The sequence below is a fragment of the Mesoplodon mirus genome, assembly GCF_964341445.2.
Source record: "Mesoplodon mirus genome assembly, chromosome: 4".
NCBI classification, from domain to species: Eukaryota; Metazoa; Chordata; class Mammalia; order Artiodactyla; family Ziphiidae; genus Mesoplodon; species Mesoplodon mirus.
Genome location: NC_138979.1, coordinates 157,155,610 through 157,178,456, shown reverse-complemented (window position 1 = coordinate 157,178,456; position 22,847 = coordinate 157,155,610). Strand labels below are relative to the sequence as shown.

At 45.9% G+C, this 22,847-nt stretch overlaps 1 protein-coding gene across 1 annotated transcript in view; it reads right to left on the bottom strand.

Annotated features, from left to right (window-relative positions):
* Nucleotides 1-7,607: 7,607 nt before the first annotated feature.
* Nucleotides 7,608-22,847, bottom strand: part of TTC9 (tetratricopeptide repeat domain 9) — a 31,363-nt gene continuing 16,123 nt past the window's right edge. Inside the window, exons 2-3 of the mRNA XM_082619707.1 lie at nucleotides 11,901-12,083; nucleotides 7,608-9,174 (exon numbers count right to left, since the gene is read on the bottom strand). Coding sequence (XP_082475833.1) covers nucleotides 9,095-9,174; nucleotides 11,901-12,083 — 263 coding nt within the window. The 3' untranslated portion in view covers nucleotides 7,608-9,094. The remainder of the gene's footprint in view (nucleotides 9,175-11,900; nucleotides 12,084-22,847) is intronic.

The window sequence follows — 22,847 nt, the reverse complement described above, 5'->3', positions numbered from 1 at the left end:
ACTGCTACGAATATTAGTGTGTACGTTTTTGTGTGGACATATGTATTCAGTTCTCTTAGGTATATACCTAGGAGCAGAATTGCTGGGTTATACAGTAACTTTATGTTTAACCATTTGAGGAACTGCCAAAATGTTTTCCACAGCAGCTGTACCACATTATATTACTACAAGCAGTATATAAGGATTCCAATTCCCTGCATCAGGACGCTTGTTATCTGTCTTTTGATGATAGTCATCCTAGTGGGTATGAAGGGGTGTCTCACTGTAATTTTTTTTTTTTGGTACGCGGGCCTCTCACTGCTGTGGCCTCTCCCGTTGCGGAGCACAGGCTCCGGACGCGCAGGCTCAGCGGCCATGGCTCACGGGCCCAGCCGCTCCGCGGCACGTGGGATCCTCCCGGACCGGGGCAGGAACCCGTGTCCCCTGCATCGGCAGGCGGACTCCCAACCACTGCGCCACCAGGGAAGCCCCTCACTCTACTTTTGATTTGCATTTCTCTAGTAGCTAATGATGTGTTAAGCATTTGTTAATGTGTTTAGTGGCCATTTGTATACCTTCTTTGGAGAAATGTCTCTTTAGATGCTTTTGCCCATTGTCTTTTTATTATAGGGTTTAATAGTTCTTTATATATTCTAGATACAATTACCTTATCAGATAGATGATTGCAAAAATTTCTCCCATTCTATGGATTGTCGTTTTGCTTTCCTGATGGTGTCCTCTGAAGCACAGAAGTTTTTAATTTTAATAGGTAAAAAGTCCAGTTTATCTATTTTTACTTCGGTTGCTGGTGCTTTTGGTGTCATACCCAGGAAATCATCACCTAATCCAAGATCCTAAAGATTTACACCAAAGTTCTTTTCTTAAGCGTTCTATAGTTTTAGCTCTTAGATTTAGATTTTCAATCCATTTTGAGTAAATATTTTGTATATGATGTGAAGTAGCAGTCCAACTTCATTCTTTGGCATATGGTTATCCAGGTGTCCCAGCACTGTTTGTTGAAAAGACTCTTCTTCCCCCATTGAATTGTCTTAGCACCCTTGTCGAACATGAATTTACCACAAGTGAGAGGGTTTATTTCTGGACTATTATTTCTATTCCATTGATCTATATACCAGTATCACACTGTCTTTTATATATATATTTTTTTTTTATTAGTTTCTGCTTTATAACAAAGTGAATCAGTCATACATATACATCTGTTCCCACATCCCTTCCCTCATGCATCTCCCTCCCTCCCACCCTCCCCATCCCACCCCTCCAGGCGGTCACAAAGCACCGAGCTGATCTCCCTGTGCTCTGCGGCTGCTTCCCACTATCTATCTACCTTACGTTTGGTAGTGTATATATAGCTTTGTAGTAAATTTTGAAATCAAGAAGTGTGGGTCATCCAACTTTGCTCTTCCTTTTAAAGATTATTTTGGATATTCTGGGTCTCTTGAATTTCCATATGAAGTCTAGGATCATTTTGTCAATTTCTGCAAAGAAATCATTTGGGATATTAATAGAGATTGTGTTGAATCCATAGATCAACTTGGAAAGTATTACTATCTTTTTTTTTTTTTTTGGCCACACCATGAGGCATGCATGATCTTCCCCAACCAGTGTTCGAACCCCTGTCCCCTGCGGTAGAAGTGTGGAGTCTTAACCACTGGACCATCAGGTAAGTCCCGGAAAACATTACTGTCTTAACAATCTTAAGACTTTCCATTCATGAATATGGAAAGTCTTTCCATTTATTCATGTCTTCTTTAATTTTATTCAACAATGTTTTGTAGTCTTCAGAGTATAAGTTTCGCGCTTTTGCTAAATTTATTCCTGATGATTTAATTTTTTGATTGTTTTCTTAATTTTATTTTTGTTTAGAAAATATTACTAAAAGTAATTTTCTCTGTTTATTTTTACTTTTTTAAGGTTGGCTACTAGAAAATTTAAAATTATACAGGTGGCTCACATTATATTTCTTATGGACAGTGCCGTTCTAGAATAAAGAGGCTGAGATTAGAGGAAAAAAGGAACATAAAACAATGGAATATATCAAAAGTATGCATGCCATGATGGCTCTGGAGCTACATTTGCGAAACCTAGTGTAGAATTTTCACCTATTATGGAAATCACAAGTCTTGAAGAGCTTCTGATTGCATTCAGAGATAACAGGTGTACTTGTCCCTACTCTGCACAGAGGGGATTTAATCAGATAGAGTCTGCAGAGTTTTCTGTGACTTCTCAGCCCTTGGGCCTATAAGGGTAGTAAAGTGACAGTGCCATTGCCTGAGCCCAGGCGTGAGAAAACAGGGAAAGAGTAAGAAAAGACAGCTCATGCTGACGGCCTCAAATCCTTTCATATGGTATCCAGGAAAGGGAGTAACAGAGCTTTGCCATTGACCCTGGTCTGAAGTTGACCCCTCTCTCACCACTATTGCTCCTCTAATTGGCACTCCCTTGGGAAAATCTTCCTTGATCCTTCAGGATTGCTCTAGATGCCCCTTCTTGGTGTGCCCTTGGTGTTTTCTGTAATATTTATTACACAGATTTGAAGTTGCCTTTTTACTTTTCCTTCTTCCCTATAGACTGTGAGTTTCTCAAGCAGAGACAATACCTCGTTAACCACCTACAATGAAGTGATGGGAATGATAAATATTGAGTGAGGGAATGACTGCATGAGTATTATGTTCCTTCTTTCTTTAGAAGAGAGTAATGTCACAGCATTACATTAAAAAAAGAAAGATGCTTTGTAAGTGTATTTGGGTTCACTGGGTAGAATTTAATTTTGTTGTTAGAAAACTGATGTGAGAACTAATGTGACTTCTAGTTCTGGCTTTGTTACTTACTAGCTGTGTGAACTTGAAGAAGTCACTTATCTTCTCTGGACTTGATCCCTCATCTGTAAGTTGAGAGGTTGAACTCTTGAGCTTTAAGATTCTTTCCAGCCCTAATATTCTGTGAGATGTTGAAGACAGGGCAAATCTGGCTTTCAGTTGTTGGCTTACTTCCAGACAAACAATTCAACAGAACAGCTGAGATTCCCAACATTTTGCAGGGGCCTCTGCCTTCTCCCCTTCCTCCATATCTTAGCAACTATGAATAGCCAAGGGCCTCACTGAGTGTGGTTTTTTACAGCATCCAATTTCAGTCCATTTAGAGGGGGACTTTTCATGCTGACTTGGTAATTTGAACTCTGTCATGCCTGATGGACTGAATGCATTTTCCCTGCCTGTGCTACCCGCTCTGGGCTGGCAGGAAGAGAAAATGCAGGCATTGGGAGTGGGAAGCAGGGCACCTTAATCTAAGCAGCTGCAGATCAGCTATTTTGGCCTTGCAGCCAGTTTTGTCTTTCCTGCTCTGAGGCACAGGATGTGGATACCATGGCATTGGAAGGAGAGTGGGCAATGGCTATCCTCTTCCCTGACAATTGCCTTCTCCTTGCAGCGCAGAAGCTGCTAGCCTGTGGGAGCAACTGCAGCAAGAAAACTGTGTTGATCTTTGGGTGTGACTAGGAAACACCTGGTTCTGAAAACCATCAGAATTATTCCAACCGATTGCTGTGGAGTCTGATACGCTTGGAGAAGGCATGCGATGGAGTATGGGGCTCCCTCTGCTCCCCTAACCCCCAAGTATCTATACTTGTTCTATTTGATCAGAGAGTAACCCAGGGGCCTGCTGGAAGTTCACTTTCTTCTAGAGTGCCATGTAGGGAAATACAGAAGATAAACATACAGGTATTAGTAGCCACACTATAAATGAGGAAACTGAGGCTGAGCAGGGTGGGAGGAAGAAATGAATGTTTATTCCATGCTTACTCTGTGCCAAGTACTGAGCTAGGAGACAGGTACTTCTTAATCCTCCCAACAGCCTTTTAAGAAATATGACATTATGCCATGTATAGGTGAGGAAAATGAGGATCAGAAAAGTCGAGCAACTGTCCCAAGGTCACACAGCTAATAGACATCAAAGCTGGTATTCAAACAAAGCTCCATCTATCCATGTCGAAAGATCACAGGATTTGAAATAGTGGAGCTAGGTGTTCTGACTGTCTGCTGGTCTACCTCAGCAGTGGCTCCTTAACCTGGCTGGTCAGCGGAAACTTTTCAGGACGTTAAAAAACTATAGTAGCTTGAGCATCATTCCCATGATTCAATGGATCTAAGGCACAGCCTGAGATTATGTATTTTTAAAAAGCTGCTTCAAGTGATCCTGATGTTTTGGAAAGCACAGCACTGGAGCACATAGCTTCTCTTCTAACCCAAGTCTCCTAGGATTTCTTCAGTCCTCAGAAGCCCAGATCCAGTGAGCCCTGCACTTACTTCAGGTAACATTTGCCACTGGATCCATCATTTATTCCAGGTTCAATGCTCAATGTTTATTGGCCATTTAGTATGTGCCAGGCATTGTACTAGGCATTCTAGCTGCAAAGATGAATAAACCACAGTGTCTGCCTTGAGGAACATCCAGAGAGTGGACCAGACAAATAGAAATAGGAAGTTCCGATTCCTATTTGTAGCAAATGCTAGGCAGAGGTAGACTCATGTTGTTTGGAATGCAGGCTAAGGGGTCAAGGAAGGCTTTCAAGCAGTGATGACTTGAACAAGTCCTATAGGAGTTAGCATGGCACAGAGTGGATTGGAGGGGTGAGGCATAGCCAACTAGGCAGAGGGAACAGCATGGAAAGGCCCAGAGACCCAAGAACAATGGGTTCGGGGAATCACAAGAAGCTATGCAGCAGTAGAATGTAGGGAACCTTGGGAAGAGGACCAGGAGGTGTCAGTGGGAGAAATCACATGAAAGACCTTGTGTGTCATGCTGAGTTTGGCCTTTATTCTAAAAGTGATGAGGAGCCACTAAAGATTTCTAAGCTGTGGAGTGACATAATCAGATTGTGTTTTAGAAGGGCCACTCTGATAGAAATGAGAAAGTGAACCGTAGGCAGAAGAAGCTGGCAACAGAGGAACAAATTAATTGCAGAATTAAGAATTTATGTATGTCAAAAAGCACCATAAACAAAATTTGAAAGCAAAGCACTTGGAAAGCATATTTGGCAATGGTTCTTGCCAAAAATAATACTCTTAATAAAATTACATATTGATAATAAACATACCAATATCAAATAAATAGAAAAATCACAAAGAAGGAGGTACAAATGGTCAATAAGCATATGAAGATGCTATTCACTAATAAAGAAGTGTGAGTTCATATAACATTGATATACTACTATTTTCCTATCAAATTGGTAAAGATTTGGAAAGTGATAATACCCACCCGTTGTGAGGGTGCAGGGAACAGGGCACTCTCAAGCCTGCAAATAGAAGAGTGCTTTGGTACAAACTCTCTGGAGGGCAGTTGGTAAAAATATATCAAAATTCTTAAAGATAGCCAAACGATATCCTTCTCAGATTTTATCCTAAGGAAATAGTCCTAGATATGTGCAAAATTTAGCTACAAGAATGTCTTTTGCAGTATTATTTACAATAAAGATTGGGAATGAATGAGATAATCACTATTGGAAGATTGGTTACCAAATGAGGGTCCACCCACATAATGAGGATGCTGTTGAAACAGTTTGGGAGATGAGCAAAAAATGTTACGTCCGTGATATAGTGGGTGAAGTAGCACAAGGTGCAAAAAGTGTGTCCCATGTGCTACCATTTGTGACAAAATAGATACATACATTTGAAAATGCGTAACTGTCTCTGAAAGGATATACAAGTAGCTGGAGAGAAACTAGAGGCTGGCAGACAGGGCAGGAAAGAGATTTACTTCTGACTCCAGATCTTTTTGTACTTCTTGAATTTTGTACCTGTGTATGCATTACATATTCTACAATATAAATACACATTTTGAAAAGTAAGTTATTAAAGAGTATGTACAGTATGATCCAATCTTTGTTTTAAAAAATGCATGTGCATGTGTACATTTATACCAAAAACAACCAAAAGATACATCCAAAAGGATAACAATATCTGTCTCCGGTAGTAGGATTATGGGGGGGAATTTATCTTTTTTTCCTCTAATATTTCTACAATACACATGTGAGGCTTTCATGATAATTACAGTAAAAGTATAATTTTTTTTCCCCAAAGAGTCTATCACAAAAGTCCAAGCAGGAGATGGCAAAGCAGGTCAGATCCAGGATGAGCGCTCCAAGTATAGCTCAGCAGTGACATCTGCAAACAAAACGTGTAATTAAATAACAGTCCCTGTTTGGGGGAGGGATGAGGAGAAGGAAGCTGATGGTTTGTTAAGGGGAACAGAGCTGATGTTGCCTAGCAGCTGTCTGAAGTCTCTGGACAAACGCACAGGAAGTGCAGTCCCACCATCTCAAACAAGTCCCAGGCAGCTTTTTTCTTTGGGATCATTTAACTTTGGGTCACAGTGAATGGAGTTCCCAGCACGCGTACCTACGTTACCAGACAAGCAGAAGGCCTGGTCGCTTGTTCTATGAGGTCCCATGAGGTTGTCCTCACCTAGTTCTGGATTTCAACCTTTTTCTTTGGAAGGATGGCAGCGATCTTATCATCCCCAGCTGTCCAGCTCTGCCCCAACTCACTCGGTGAGGCAAGACCCCTCTCCTGTTCCACGTTGCGAATAGTTACTCTGAGTCCTTCTTCATGGCACGAAGACCAAAGGAAGACCCTGCCGGTTTGAACTGGTTCTGCACGCCACCTCTGACCCCATCTTCATCCTTCAGATCCTAACAGGCAGTCTGCCAACTCACAGACCTTCTGGGATGGAGCCTCAGGAAGAGGGGAGTTTTGCACGTTTGCCTGTACTGTGTGCTGCAGGGTGGATTTGAGTTGGGGTCATGTGAAACCATTTTGCAGGAAGAGGGCAGAGAGGACATGGTAGGGGTGGGGGAGGATGTAGCAGCAGTAACAGCTTTTTTCCCTTCTCCAGAGGGTGAGCTATAGGCAACCAACTGGGGGCCCCTGGATATTTCTAGCACCTTCTTGCAGCCCCCGTTGGAAGCCTTTGAGGAGCTATGTGAATATAACCTGTGCTGCTGGCTTCTGGGCCCCTCAGAAGTGATTGGATCCTGCAGTGTTGGAGCCTTTGATTCAATAAATAAGCCAGAATTAACTCTGTGTTTCCTTTCAATCTCTACCTATAATTGTGACTCTTCCCCAAAGCTGGGGATGGGGTGAGGAATGCTAGGTGGATTGTTTGGATACATGCTGGCCCATCAGCAAGGAGAATAAACAATACACAGAAATAACTGCTGGGTCTCAGCTGCCTTTTCCGCCACTAGAGAGTCAAGTGTTAGGGACAGTTTTTCACCTTGGGCTAAATATGAAAGTCAGCCCACGTACCATCATTGACGTAGTCAAGGTTTGTCACACATACTGTCCTGCTTTTGCATGGTTGTAACTACGCCATATTATACTTTTTAGGGCAGCAACTAACTACAGAGTACTTAACAGCTGTAGCTCTGGAGTCAGACAGACTCGGTTCAAATCCTAGCTATGCCACTCAAGGCCATGCAACATTGGGCTAGTTTTCTCTTTCTTCAGTTTTCTTATCCATCAAATGGGAATAGTAGGGTAATTGCACGAAAGAAATGAGATTATACATGTAAAGATCTGAGGATAGTGCATTTAATAAATGCTCACTATTAATATTATTGCATCTGTATATATTTTAATTTGTACAATATTGTCTCACGGATCACACAAAAAATACATAAAAGTGCTTTGAAAATTTTAAAGCATCATATAAATTAAAGGTATCATTGGTAATAATCTCCTATGACTATTTCTCAACTCTTCCAACTCCTTGAAGACTGGGACTACATCCTATGTCCCAGGGCAAACTGCACAATGACAGGCAAACAAGAAGCCCTCAGTAAATGTCTCTTATTTGACTGAAGCAACATGACATCGCAAAAAGGGCATAGGTATCAGGAGACTAGGCTGGGATAAAATTGGTTTAAGGCAGGAGAGCCGGTCTGCAGTCATCATTTAGTCATTCAACAAATATTTGTTGAACACATTCTATGTGCTAGATATTGAGTCCAGGTAATTTCATCCAAAAAGAGGCTACAAGTTCCCACATAGCCAAATCCCTGGGCAGCCTCCACAATGCCAGCCTACTCTAAAAGCACAAAGGCGCAGCCAGCATTGCACACCACTGCACAAATGGCCCATTGCTTTGGGGGAAGCCCCATCCTACCTGGCTGCAAGCAGCTCTGATTAGGGGTTGCGGGAGGGAGTAAAAGTGAGGGAGTGGGCCCCTTTCAACAGAAATGACAGGAACTGCTGCTGCCTGTTAATTTATTTTTATTTACACTTAATTCGTCCGCAGTTCAGTCTCCCAGTCTATACAATGCTCTTTCCCCTAGATATCATCTCTCCCTCCCCCCATCCCTATGTGGTCAGCCCCTGGCCCACTCTACCCTGCCCTTCTTCTGTCACAGCTGCCTGCTGGCTGGGAGTCTGGGAGAATGGTATGTGTGGTCACCAGAGGGCACTGAGAGTGGGCTTCGATGGCATGTGAATCCTGGCAGAGTCTCAGATCCCCAAGTGGGAGAGGAGGAAGCACAAACCAAGACAACCAGTGAGGGAGGGAGGCAGGGCCTGAGGTTTTGGGGGTAGGGGGCGGGTGTGTGTGCAGAAATCCAGTGTACAGATTCGCAGACTCTGTTGGCTTAACCAACGCTTCTGGTGTCTGTCTCATCCCTGGATTTGTCACAGTTGCCTTGAGATGCTGCAGTCTGTCAGGAAGCTGTGGAGGGGTCCAGCCCGTGGGCTCCGTGCCAGACGCCTGTGGGATGGTGCACCTGCCAGGCTCTGCCTCTGCCAGAAGCACTGGCCCAAGTCAAAGCTGCAGTGGCATTCCCAACCTGTGACAGTCCTCTCCAGCTGTTCCCGCTGGAGTTAGGTCTCTCTCAGCGGCTGCCCTACTGGAAAGAGGATGTCCCTTGTCAGGGCAACCCACCAGATTCCAAATCTGCACGTCTCCTTCTTTTCACACTGGGAGTAGACAAAGAGTTGAGGGGCAAGAGGAGGAGGAAGTGGGGAGAAAGGAACAGAACCCTGGGAAGGGCTCTCCACCAGGGGGTGCCTGGATGTCCCGGGTTAGGCTCAGCTCTAGAAAGGTGTTCTAGTTACATGGCTTCCTTCTCTCTCTGGGAGCATCTGCTGAGCTTCATCTCCGTCAGCTGGATATATCGAATCACGTTGGTGTCTGTGAGGAGAGAAACACACCTTAGGGAACAGCTGGTGAGGGGAACTCTTGGGTCTATGGAGAATCAGACCAAAGCTGTATCTGCAGACCCTGGACAAGCCAGACTCACTCAGCCGAGGTCCAGCGTGGCTGAGAGGGCAACCAGGATGTGGTTCCTCTCCTTCACTGCTCCACGTGGACAGGTCCTGTGACCCAGAGGACAGATGACAAGGAGAGAAGAGGCAGGGGAATTTCTCCCCTTATTTCTATGGAGCAGCAAACCCCAGTGGTCCTGAGTCAGCACAGTTAGTTGGAGTTTAACCTCAGGCAACTTAGAAGTTTCTCTGAGCCTCCTGTCTCGTCTGCAAGAAACAACCTCCGTTTTTGAGTGCCTACTTTATGCCATGTTTTTAACCTTCATTGTCTCACTGAACCCTCATTATAATCCTGTAAGGTATGTTTCATCATCCTCACTGTGACCAAAATTAAAACTGGGTCCCGGAGAGATTAAGTCAGATGCCCAAGGAGACACACACAGTTGCTGCATCTGAATCCAATGGCTGCCTCTCCCGGGGATCGTAATATCTTCCTCATAAAATTGCTGTGAGGACCAAAATAGATATGTCTAAAAGGGCTTAATCCAAATGATCAATAAATATTAGTTGATTGTAATGTTTTTTAAAAAAATAATTTTATTTATTTTTGGCTGTGTTGGGTCTTGGTTACTGCACGCAGGCTTTCTGTAGGTGCGGCGAGCGGGGACTACTCTTCGTTGCGGTGCGTGGGCTTCTCATTGCGGTGGCTTCTCTTGTTGGGAGCATGGGCTGTAGGCGCGTGGGCTTCAGTAGTTGTGGCACGTGGGCTCAGTAGTTGTGGCTCGTGGGCTCTAGAGTGCAGGGTCAGTAGCTGTGGCGCACGGGCTTAGTGGCTCCATGGCATGTGGGATCTTCCCGGACCAGGGCTCGAACCTGTGTCCCCTGAATTGGCAGGTGGATTCTTAACCACTGCGTTACCAGGGAAGCCCCTGTAATGTTTTTTAGTTGGAGAGTTTAGAAGAAATTTGCTTCATTGTCTTATCTCATTCTTACAAGTAAGGTTAGGCAACAACCTCACCACAAACTGGGGAATTTCCCCCCAGTTCCAGCCCTTAAATTAATGAGTGCAGAAGGACATAGAACAACTGTTTAGCCCTGCACACACCAAAATATGAATTAGGCTGCCTGAGATGTTTACTTCCAGAAGTAGAAATGAATGCTGTATAGTATTCCAAAATGCCTGGCAGGGCATCCAGAACAGTACTGGCATATAGCAGGTACTCAAGAAAATTCTGTTGAATGAGTCCCATTCTTGGTCCTCAAGTGGCTTATAGTAGAGTTGGGGGAACACGATTTATATACAGAAAACAAATCAACAACACATAAAAATAAAGATATTAGTGTTCATTAAAAAAATAAAAAAGTATATTGGGTATTTGCAAATTCATCCTAACAAGACTCCTTGGAAGGAGAATTGCATTAAAAAAAAAATCAGCCATATGAACAACCATGGCAACAGCAAGTCAAAGTCATGGTTTAAATGATACCTCCTCAAGTGTTCCCTGGTGCCACAGTGGTTGAGAATCCGCCTGCCAATGCAGGGAACACGGGTTTGATCCCTGGTCTGGGAAGATCCCACATGCCGCAGAGCAACTAAGCCTGTGCGCCACAACTACTGAGCCTGCACTCTAGAGCCCGCGAGCCACAACTACGGAGCTTGCGAGCGGCAACTACTGAAGCCCGCGTGCCTAGAGCCCGTGCTCCACAACAAGAGAAGCCACCGCAATGAGAAGCCCGTGCGCCGCAACGAAGAGTAACCCCCGCTCACTGCAGCTAGAGAAAGCCCCCGCGCAAAAAAGACCCAACTCAGCCAAAAATAAATAAATAAATTTATATATATAAAAAAAGATACCTCCTCAGAGAGGGTGTTCCTGACCACCTGGTCTGAAATAGCACCCCCTTTAATCTTGATCCTTTGACTCTGCTTTATTTCCTTCATAGCACTTACTACTACTAAATATTACGTTATCAATTTGTCTGTTTGTTTACTGTCCATCTCCTTCCATTATAACATAAAGTCCTTGAAGGTAGCAACTTTTTTTTGTTCCCTCCTATTTACCCAGCACCTAGAAGAGTTCCTGGCCCATTGTACCTGCTCAATATATATCTGTGGCATGAATGAATGGCAGGGCTAGTGGATGTGGTTTAAGCGAATGGTACAGATAACACCTGCTCTAAGGACTGGGATCTGACTGAAGGAGCTGGAGCATGCTTCCTGGAGGATGTTGGGCTTAGCCCCCAGATTATCCATTTGTATTCTGTCTCATCAACCAGAATGTGAGCTCCTCACAAGTGGGGACCACGTCTTCTTATCTACATCCTTGGCACCCAGCACAAATCTTGGCACATAGTAAGAATACAATATGTACTCATTGAATAAGTAAAGAAGGCTGGATTCTCGGTTAGAAAAATGAAGAATTCCATATTTTATTTGAAAAGAAGAGATGCCCAAGCTCCCTGGAACCCAGACCCCAGGCAAAGGCATGGACTATGTGTTCTCCTTGTTCCAGGACCTAGCACACACCTGACCCTTCATTTGCCATTTCCCTCCCTGCCTGGCCCTGCCAGCCGGGAAATCTGACCACGGCAATGAGATGGCCTGGGAGCTGCCCCAGGGGGCTGGTGGTAAGGAAACAGCAATTGCTGCCTTACCCGTTGGCTGTCGGGTCCTTGCTTCTTTAAGGTAGTAGAGTGCTTTGTCATAGTCTCCAAGGTGGTAGAAGGCCACACCGGAGCGGTAAAGGGCCTTGAAATTCTCCCCTTCTTTCTTCAGGACTTTGAGGCAGTACTCTTTGACTCGCTCATAGTTCACCAGCTCAGCCTGGAGCAGGCAGGCTACAGAGGAAGGGAGAAAGAAGGGAAAGTGCCGTGAACACAACAGCAGCAGGCTCTGAATGTCTCTCTTTGGTTTTTCCTCTCTGACCAGAGAAGGTTTACGAGTGCTGGGGCTTTAAGGTGGGGTTTATGCCATGGAGTTTGTCATCAAATAATCCTGGGTTCTAGGATCCAGTTTCATCTTCAACAAGCTGTGTGACCTTGAGCAAGTTACTTGACCTTGTATTATGGATTGAATTGTGCCCCCCGCCCCCCTCAAAAGATATGTTGGCGTCCTAACCCCCAGTGCTTTAGAATGTGGCGTTCTTTGGAAATAGGGTCTTTACAAAGGTAATCAAGTTAAAAAGAGGTCATTAGAGTGGGTTCTAATCCAATCTTACCAGTGTCCTTATAAAAAGGGTACAATAGACTGAATGTTTGCGTCCCCCCAGACATTCACATGTTGAAAACTAATTCCCAGAGTGACGGTATTTGGAGGTGAGGTCTTTGGGAGGTGATTAGGTATTGAGGGTGGGGCCCTTATGACTGGGATTAGTGCTCTTATAAAAGAGACCCCAGAGAGCTCCCTCACCCCTTCTGCTATGTGAGGACACAGTGAGACAACAGCCATCTATGAACCAGGAAGTGGGCCCTCACCAGACACTGAATCTGCGGTGTCTTGATCTTGGACTTCCCAGCCCCTAGAACTATGAGAAATAAGTGGTTGTTGTTTGAGCCACCCAGTGTGCAATACTTTTGTTACAGCAGCCCAAAGAGACTAAGACAAATGAGAAGTTTGGACACCAAGACAGACACACAGGAAAGATGATGTGAAGAGACACAGGGAGAAGATAGCCACCTACAAGCCAAGGAATGCCTGGGGCTACCTGTAGCTAGGAGAGAAGCACAGCTCTCGGAAGGAACCAACCCTACCAACACCTTGACTCCTAGCCTCCAGAACCATAAGACAGAACATATCTGTTCTGTCTGTGACACTTTTGTTGTGGCTACTGTAGGGACAAGCCACAAGAGGCAATGACAATACTAACCTTGGCCAACATTTGTCAAATGCTTCCCTTGTGCCGGATGCTTGCTTCGTTGCTTTACTTGTCTCACCTGATAGAATCTTTGGGATACTGTAACGAAGGTCCAACTATTATTCCCATTTTACAGATGAGGAAGCTGAGGCCCAGAGAGGTTTAAGTAACTTCCCAAGGACACACAACATGAAAGAGGCAAGGCTGAGATTTAAATCAAAACTGTCCAGCTCCAGAGCCCCAGTTCCTTACTGAGCGGTTGAAGGGATTATATAAAATAATGACACAGTATCTGACACAGGGCTTGGCACGTAGTAAGCACCCACACTGTTACTTCATGTAATTATAATTCTTTGCAGCCCCTGCAATCCTGTGGTGACAACTGCCTCTGACTTTCCTCAAGTTCTCTTCCACACGTTTGTCTCTGCAGTCCCTGGGAGCAGGGGCCTCTGATGGGCTAGTGACCAGCCTTATACAGAGCACACCTCTGGGCATGAGAGACCTGGGGGTCCCAGGCAAGAGGAAGCTGAGGCTGGCAGGTGCCTACATGGGGCTCCTTCCTATTCCAGAGTCAGTTATCTCTGAGTAAACTGTCTCCCCCTTGAAGCTGTCTCTCACCAGTGATCAGTCACAGGGGCCAGGGCTAGGGTGAGGGTGAGGAAGCTTGTACCCTTGAGAGTGAGCACCTCCTTACGTATTGTGCCCTAGGGGCCTCACTTGCCTCACCCTAATCCCAGCCCTGCTGAGCTACCTTGGCCTCCATTCCATCCCTCAAGCATTCAGTAGGTGTTGACTAAAGGCAAAGAGGGGTGTCAAACACATTGGAGGAATTTTTAAAAAGGGGGTGGGGTGGGGTGGGGGAAGGGCACCTGTCTGCTTCTTCAAAGTGAATGAAAACAGACTTAGGGGGTCAAACTGCTGCTTCCTGCCAAGACCTGGCCGATGCGACGTGGGAGGATGCTGATGCGCTGCTCCTTTGCACTCAGGTTTCTCCCGCATTGGAAGAACCATCCTCGGGATAGAGGCAAGTCACTGATGTTAATCTTCAGGGGTCTATCTTCAGCTGTTTTGATTCCTTAAATAACTTCCCAGGGATGTGAACTGCTGATTAAGAGACCAGATCTTTCATCGGGCATTTTAGACCAAAAAACAAAAAACCCCCAAACAAAAAACATCCTTTTGCAGGCTGAGTTGGAGCTATGACAACCAGGAAGTGGCAGAGAATCAGCCCAGATCTGGAAATTGACCCATCACATTCCACTTGCTACAGGGCAGGAAGCCAAACAAGTGGACAGAAGCAGCAGGCTGCTAACCCCGTGGGCATGGGCGCGGGTGGCTGTGGTCTCAGAGACACGCAGACCTGCTGGCACACTAGAGGTCCACCCTGCCGAGCTGATGCCACCAGCTCCCTGCCCTCTCTTCCCTCAGCTGTGGGGTGGAGGCCCCCCTGCCCCCCCCACCCCGCCCCCCATGCTACTGGAGTTTGCCTTGGTGCTTTCACAGCTCTGCCGACAGGGAGGGCTTCTGTCATGAGGTTCCCGCCTGGGAGCCTCACTGGCTGCTACCTGTGTGAGACTTGGCTCCAACAGCTGCCCCCAGAACTGAAGGGTTTCCTGTCCAAGCTTCCACACGCCATCCCGTGTCCTCTGTTCTCAGCTGAGAGCCCTCTTCCTGTCCAGCCCTCCATCCTGACACTTCTGTTTGCTGACCTGAGCAGTCTAGGAAATGGATCTTTGTTTCTTTTAAAAAACAGTTTTTGAATGTCTAAAACTGGGGTGTGGGGGGGAAGCAAAAAGGCCTGGAAACGGGAAAGTCCTCCCCCTCACGCACCATCCCCTCACCTAGCAGTCGATTTCCAGGACTCATTCAGTGAAAATGTCTGGAATTCCCCTGCAGATCTGGTGTGAACTGTGAGACCTGGTTGTGGACCCGGGTTCAGACCGCAGGGGAGGTGGGGCCTGGCAGATTACAGGGTGTGGAGGCCCTATTGGCACCAGAGGCAGAGCCCAGGGAGATGGAGAAATCTGGAGTTAGCTCGGGTCCAGACGGGCTGCCTTCCCAAAAGTCTGCACCGAGAGGGGGAATCCAGATAAGAAACAAGGGGTGGCAGGCCAGAGCTCTTAAGAAGGCCCAGGGTGGAGGAGGTAAGAGACAGTCTGGGCTGCACTCAGCTCTACCTGCAGGTGATTTTTAGGTACCTCTCTTATTTGGGTGGGGAGTTATCTGGGGTACATATAACAAGCCCATGGGATAAGTGAAATGGGATGTTTGTAGGCACATTTTAGAGTTGAAGAAGTTAAGAAGGAGAGGTTGACCAGCAGTCTCTTGATGTCTCTTCCACGTTTCTCTGCCTGCTACCCAGGGCCTGGGGGCTGCAGGAGACCCTGAGACTAGGTCATTTTGTTCCATTGCCCTTTCTTCCTCTCTGTCGTTAATCCCTTACCTTGTGTCAGAGGATACCTTACCTTACCTCAGTACCTTACATATACTATGTCTTTTCATCTTCACAGCAACTCTATGAAACAGGTTCTCCGTTATGCTTCTTTTACTGATGACGAAACCCAGTTCCAGAGAAAGTAAGTAACCTGCTGGAGGTCACTCAACTAGGAGGTGGCAGAATTACGATATCCTCCCACTTCTCTCTGGCTCCCAAGACTGTGCTCTTGTCCATGGGTACCTGTGGGTCTACATGCGAAGCCCTTAGAAACCACGCCACCCCTCGTAAAAGACAGGGCACCTGTGTAAACAGCCTTCCTCTGTGTCCCAGGGTCAACAAAACAAAAACTAACTGCACAGAGTACTGTACAGGGCACTGGGATGAGGTGGTGAACCAAACGCCCTGCCCCGTCCTGGAGCTGATGGACTGCTGGGGAGGGCAGATGGTGCATTACCTCAAATACCCCCGTGTGCCAAGAGCTGTGAAGGAGAAGTGATGAGTGGGAGCCTCCTGAGGGGGGAGGGCCCTAAACCAAGATCAAGTATCATGGGAGGCTTCTTGGAAGAAGCGGTGTTTAAGCTGGGTTCCAAAGGTTGAGTGTTTCTCAACCTCAGCACCATAAATATTTTAAGCTGGGTAATTTTTTGTTGGGGGGGGATGTCCTGTGCGTTGTAGGATGTTTAGCAACATCCTTGTGTTCTACCCACTAGATGCCAATTGTGAAGCAAAAAAATATCTCCAGATATCGCCAAATGTCCCCTGGTGGGGGGTGGGGGGAGTCACGCTTGTGTGAGAACAGTTGATGTAGGTGGAAAGGAGAAAAAGCTTTCTATGTGGGGGGGGGAGGGAGGGGAGGATGGAGGAAGGAAGGAAGAAGGAAAGAAAGAAAGAGAGATTATGGGGCTTCCCTGGTGGCGCAGTGGTTGAGAGTCCGCCTGCCGATGCAGGGGACACGGGTTCGTGCCCCGGTCCGGGAGGATCCCACATGCCGTGGAGCAGCTGGGCCCGTGAGCCATGGCCACTGAGCCTGCGCGTCCGAAGCCTGCGCGTCTGGAACGGGAGAGGCCACAGCAGTGAGAGGCCCACGTAGTGCAAAAAAAAAAAGAGAGATTATGGCTTATTTGAGGAGGTTTGAGTAGCCAAGCCCAGCTGGAGCAGAGAGACTGAAGGGAAGGGTAAAAGGGAATAAAGCTAGAGAAGCAAGATGAAACCAGGACACACAGACCCTTCTGGTTCATGTTGAGGATCTGGGACTTTATTCTTAGGGCAAGAGTGGATTTGGATGATAAAATGACGGTGACTCGGTTGACTCAAGCTGAGGCAGAAAGGCAGGAGAAAGGGATTCATTCAAGCGGCACCCAGGAGTCAGAACTGACTTGCATTAGGGAACCCCTGAAATATGTCCCCTCTGCTGTTACACTCATGTGCTTAGATCCCGTCATCCCAGGAGATCCTAGATTGCCATTTTGGATTCACTGATGATCCACGAGTTTTCTTCCACATTGTAGCAACCTGGTCTCCGTTTGAAATAAGGTTTAAAATATGAGTCTCTGTGCTCTACTATACAGCACAGATCAATATTCTAAAGAGTACTGGGCTGGGAATCAGAAGAGCTGGATCCTTGTCCCACCTTTGCCACTAGCCAACATTAGGAAAATCACTTTCCCTTTCGGGGCCTCAGTAAAAACGAGGGGCCCACACTTCATTGAGTAATCTTTACCATCCGTTTCCACCTAACAGCCTGTGAATATAAATGTTCGCCACTTAGGAGAAGGATGAACTTGTTTCACTGGTTCCTCTTCAAAAGGACTTCTGTTCTATTACTTTTGGCAAAAGGCATCTTCTGCTGGAGATGACAATCAGACAATCAACACTGGTGGGGCAGCGACTGAAGGGCTTGTCTAAAACGGTTCTGCTATGTGGGGATTTGTTTTGGCACAGAGACTGGATTATGTTCGGATGTGGTCTTCCTAAGCCAAGGCTCTGGGGCAGGATCTTCCCTGCAGGGTGTAAGCACCGCCACTGTTGGCCAGTTCCAGCTTAGGCGACAGTGGACTTGGGAGGGCAGGCCTCAGGCTGGATGGAAAAGGAGCTTGTTCTTGTCCATGGCCTCGGCTCTGAGTGTATATTTGGCTTCAAAGATGCAGTTATTAAGCAGCAGATGCCCGGTGGGGAGACATGTCCAAAGTGGCCATGTGGAGATGGGCCCGGGCTCCCAGACCACCATATCTAGAAGCTCTTTTCAGAGAAATATTATGAACTTTCTGGTCTCTGCGTCTTCTGACAAGTTTGAATAAATGCTGCATCCTGGAATCAGCCAGGCTGTGGAGAATTAGGACAAGCTTCCATTCATACTTGGAAAGGAGTGCTAGAAGGGAAACTGCCTTCCCTGAGCCTAACATGGTGGCAACAGTAGTGGCCAGTGCAACTTACAAGAGAAAGGTAAGTTTGGAGGACAAAACTGGGGCGGTGAATCCTCAGTCACTCCTCCCATGTGGAGATTCCTCTTCCATTTCCAACCTTGGGTGGTTAGGGTATGATTTTATGAAAAGAGCTTGGCAGGCTTTCTTAGCTCCGCAGAGGACTCTTCAGTAGAAGAGAATCAGCAACTTAAACAGCCCCAAGCACTCACACACAGAGACAGAGGAAATCATAAGTTTGATGTTCCTCAAGGCAACCACACTGAGACGTCAGGCTAAAACACGTCAGGCTCTCCTGGCTCTGGCACCTGTTTTGTTTCTGTTTTTCCTGGTGCATGCAGGGCATGGTGACAGTCCAGGCAAAACGCCACTTGTTGGCATGAGATGAAAGGAAACTGGATGGGGGGAGGAAGACCAAGTTCATGTAGCCATTGGTTTTCTTCTGACAGCCGATTCACTACCATTTGCCCTTACCTGCTGGATGGGAGGGAAGCATGGGCTGGATGGGAGGGAAAGAAAGACCCATCTGGGGCCAGGAGTGAGGAGGGGGAACCCGCTTCATGAGGCTGCTCCCTGTTCGAAGGTGAATTGTGTCCTCCCAAAAAGGTATGTTGGAGTCCTAATCTTCAACACCTCAGAATGTGATCCCATATGGAGAGAGGGTCTTTATAGAGGTGATCAAGTCAAAATGAGGTCAGTAGGATGGACCCTAATTCAGTATGACTGGTGTCCGTATAAAAAGGAGAAATTTGGACACAGAGTCAGACACACACAGAAAAGATGATGTTTAGAGACACAGGGAGAAGATGACCACCTACAAGCCAAGGAATGCCAGAGGCTACCAGAAGCTAGGAGAGAGGCCTGGAACAGATTCTCCCTCACAGCTCTTGGAAGGAACCAACCGTACCAACACCTTCATCTTGGACTCCTAACCTCCAGAACTGTGAGTGTTTCTCTGTTATTTTAAGCCATGCAGTTTGTGGCGCTTTATGATGGTGGCCTTAGGAAACTAATACACCTTGCTGGTCATTTCTTTGGGAAGTGGGCCCAGGAATTGGCTATTACGTTCCTGGGGGAAATTTTCCCAAACCAAATTATTTGACCCATTTTCAAATTGATTTCAAGGGGCGTTGGCATAGTAGTCAAGTGGAAAGAGCTTGGATCAGGATAGAGGTGACATTCAGGATATTTAACAACTGGTATAGGTCCTAACCACACTGAATAGGCACATGGGATTGTGATAGTTCTGGGGTGTTCTGGCTGCACACCAGTGCTGGATCTGGAGATACGGCCCCAGGCTGGAATCCAAGCTCTGCCACGCACTAGCCCAGGCCCTTGGTCAGGTTACTTCGTCTCCCTCGGTCTCCTTCTTCTCATGTGTTAAATGAAGATAATAATGCCTATGTTGTAGGGACTCTTGTGATGATAAAATGAAGTAATTAATGTATGTTATATGCTCCACACAGCGCTGGGCACAAAAACTGATTTTCATAAATGCTAGTTCTTTAGGAAATCACTGGTCAAATGTGGTTTCCCCAGCAACGTGTTATGTTCATCAGAGGAAATTTCCATTTTGAATCCTATACACAGTGCAGGAAACTACAGCTTAATTTAAAGCCAATTTTCAAGAATAGGTCAGATATATTTTGGAGGGTAATTTAGAGGGTCTTTCTTTCTTTTTTTAGCATCTTGATTCTTTTTTAAAAAATTGAGGTAGGGACTTCCCTAGTGGTCCAGTGGTTAAGAATCTGCACTTCCACTGCAGGGGGTGCAGGTTCAATCCCTGGTTGGGGAACTAAGATCCCGCATGCTATGCGGTGTGGCCAAAGAAAATAAAAAAATAACAACAAAAAAAAATTGAAAAAAGGTTTTAAAAATGGAGGCAAAGTTGACATGACCTGATGTTCGTTTTGGGTGTACAACATGGTGATTTGATGTTTGTATATATTGCAAAATGATAGAGGGTCTTTCTGTGGCAGAGCAATGGGAATGTAGTGTGTGCAGTGAAATGATGGGTATTTTTACTTCTTAGGCTTCATATCCAGGACTGCTATGACCCACCCAATTTTACCTTTCCATAAAAGTACTGATTTTCCTCTCTTTGTACACAAATGCTTACACTCAGAGTTCTGAAAACAACTTTCTTCTCTTGATTTCTCTCTTTTTTTTTCTTTCTGGACATTTATGTTGCCTCTACATTTTAGATACTGAAGTAACTTTATGATAAATATACTCATGGAGGTTTTGTTTATGTTAAATATAACCTATAATCCCAGGGTTACAATTACTAGGTCAGGGTGTGTGACTGTCTGCGTAGCCTTTGCCACGTAACACACAGATCTTTCCCCTTGACAGTGGCTGTTTACTTAGAGCCTTGGGCCCTCCCAAACGCCTAGGAATCTTCATTTCAGAAATAATCTATGTTTGGCTTGCTTTTATTTCACTGGGTTGTGGGGAGGGCAAAGAAGACAGCTGGAAGGAGACGGGAAAACCCCAGTTTGCACAAAGAGATGTCTACTTTCTAAGGGAGATGAAGAATTTAGGGGTAAGGCAGACCTGGGTTCTAATCCTGACTACCCCTGGCCAGTTATGCGGCCTTAGAAAGTGACTGGCCCTTCTCTAAGACTAGTTTCCTCGTCTCTGAAATAAAGACAGCAACTCTATCAAACTCACCGGTCTGTTCTGAGGATGAAGTGAGAAAGTGCACCACACGCTGGATGCAGTGCTGGGCCCACAGCAAATGCTCCGTGGACATGAGCTGATTCAGAGATCAGCAAAAATGCTCCTCCCCCAAACCTGTGCAGCAAGGGCAGAGCCCATCCCCGATTTCTCATTTTTCCTTTCATGGTCTCGGATGTACATAAACTCACACATGCCACAAATGTTTCCCACACCTAGGTTTGATGCCTGGTTTTACTTACCAGTTTTCCTTTCAAAAGTGTGCTCAAAGGTGTATTTTCCTATCGGGGGTGGGTGGGTATATGCAGAGAACATGATAAAAGCAGCTTTGCAGCCAGAAAAGGGGGCTTAGGGAAAGAATACGGTAGGGTTCTGGGACTATTTTCTTTTCACTTATAGATTAGACAGCCTCTGAGTCAACAGTTGGTTGTACCCTCCTCCCACCCATCTACATCCCTAAACTGCAGACATGAATGCTGCCTCCTGCCTGCTCTCAGCCCTTCTCTCATCACGAGCAGATGATGGGGTACCACCGACGATATTTCACTGACAGCTTTTTGGCTGGGGTGGCAGACAGACCCAAAGTTGCTGGGCTCCTCTGGAGTCCTAATAATTTGGGAAAGCTAGGAGCTCTAAAAGCCAGCTGTGGCAGGAGAATGAATAGGCCTGGCTCCTGACTCTACAGGGCATGAAAGAGCCTTCGAGAGAAGACGGAAATATTTTTATGGAGAAGTTGCTGGCCAGTTTCAGTGCCTCTGAGTTAGCTGATATAAGACAATGTCCCCAGCAACAGCATTCACCTGGCATCCTTGGGTTAAAACAGTTCGCCTCTCAGAGTTTCAGTTTTGAAGTGGGTAAAAATGAAGGTAATGATGGCTGCTCCCTACCTTGAAGGCTTGTGAGCAGGCTGAGAAAAGTCAGGGTTTCCCTGACATCTGATGAGAACCCCACAGTGTTTCTCATTAAATCATCCATGCTAACTGATCATCATTAGTTAACATGGGGATTCTGGAACTCTGTAATCCACATTTTTTTCTTAAGTCTGTCTTTTTTTTTTTTTTTTGGCTGAGCTGCACAGCATGTGGGATCTTAGTTCCCCAACCAGGGATCGAACCTGCGCCCCCTGCATTGGAAGCGTGGAGTCTCATCCACCAGACCGCCAGGGAAGTCCCTGTAATCCACATTTTTAAAACATCCCCAGTGAGCACCTGCAGGTGGGCCATCTCACCTGAGCTAGTACTTTACATTCTACCATTTTCGATGTATGTTTCTTCAGGAACATCTATTGGTTAAACCATGAGAGCCCAGGATAACCATGGGAGGCCCCAGGATTACCCACAAGGGCAAACAGGTCCCAGAAAGCCATGCCCTAGAGCCAGGAAATCTGCACATGTAGGCAAACAACTGTTCTCCGACAGTCAACATGTGACATTTGGGGTTCTTTCCTTCTTAGTGATTAGAGACTTCTGACTGGTGAATAGGAGCCCAGGCCAAGGAAATGAAGAAACAGGGTAGAACGCTGAGATGCTTCATGAGGAGCTCAGGAGCATCTATTCTTGCACCATAGGCAGTATTCATCTATCCTTCCTGAAGGGTAGTAAGAATAAGAGCAGGTAAACTTGATCAAGCATGAACTGGCCAGGGAGTGTTCTAAGCATTAACTCATTTAATCTGGACAACAGCCTATGAGGTAGGTTCTAGTATTTTGCCCATTTTCCAGATGGTGAAACTAAGGCCCAAGGAAGTTCAGTCACTTGCCATAGGTCACAAAGCTAATATGCATCAGGGCCGGGATTTGATTCTAAGCCATCTGTCACCTGAGACCGTGCTCTTAAGCATTACCCACAGCGCTCTCTTAGAATGTTCAACTGCCTATAATGAATTTTAATTCAGTTCCTTCATTAGACAGCTTTGAGGCTTGAGTTCTGCTTCTTGCCAGGTGCAACTGTGGGACCCTGTTGGTACCAAACTGTGCTCATTTTATTTGTATACTTTATTGTATACATCTCATTTGGAAGCTTCCTATATAACTCTCCGGGACCCTCTACCCCTCTTATGTCTCTGCATTCAAAGACAAAAACAAACAAACAAAACCAAGTGCAAAGTTTCCACCAAGGCTTCTCTTTTTTAAGTCCTAAAACCACCTGCATCTCCAATTCCATTGAGAGTCGGCTGTGATCCTAATAGGGCTGACATGACACATCTCTGGTTT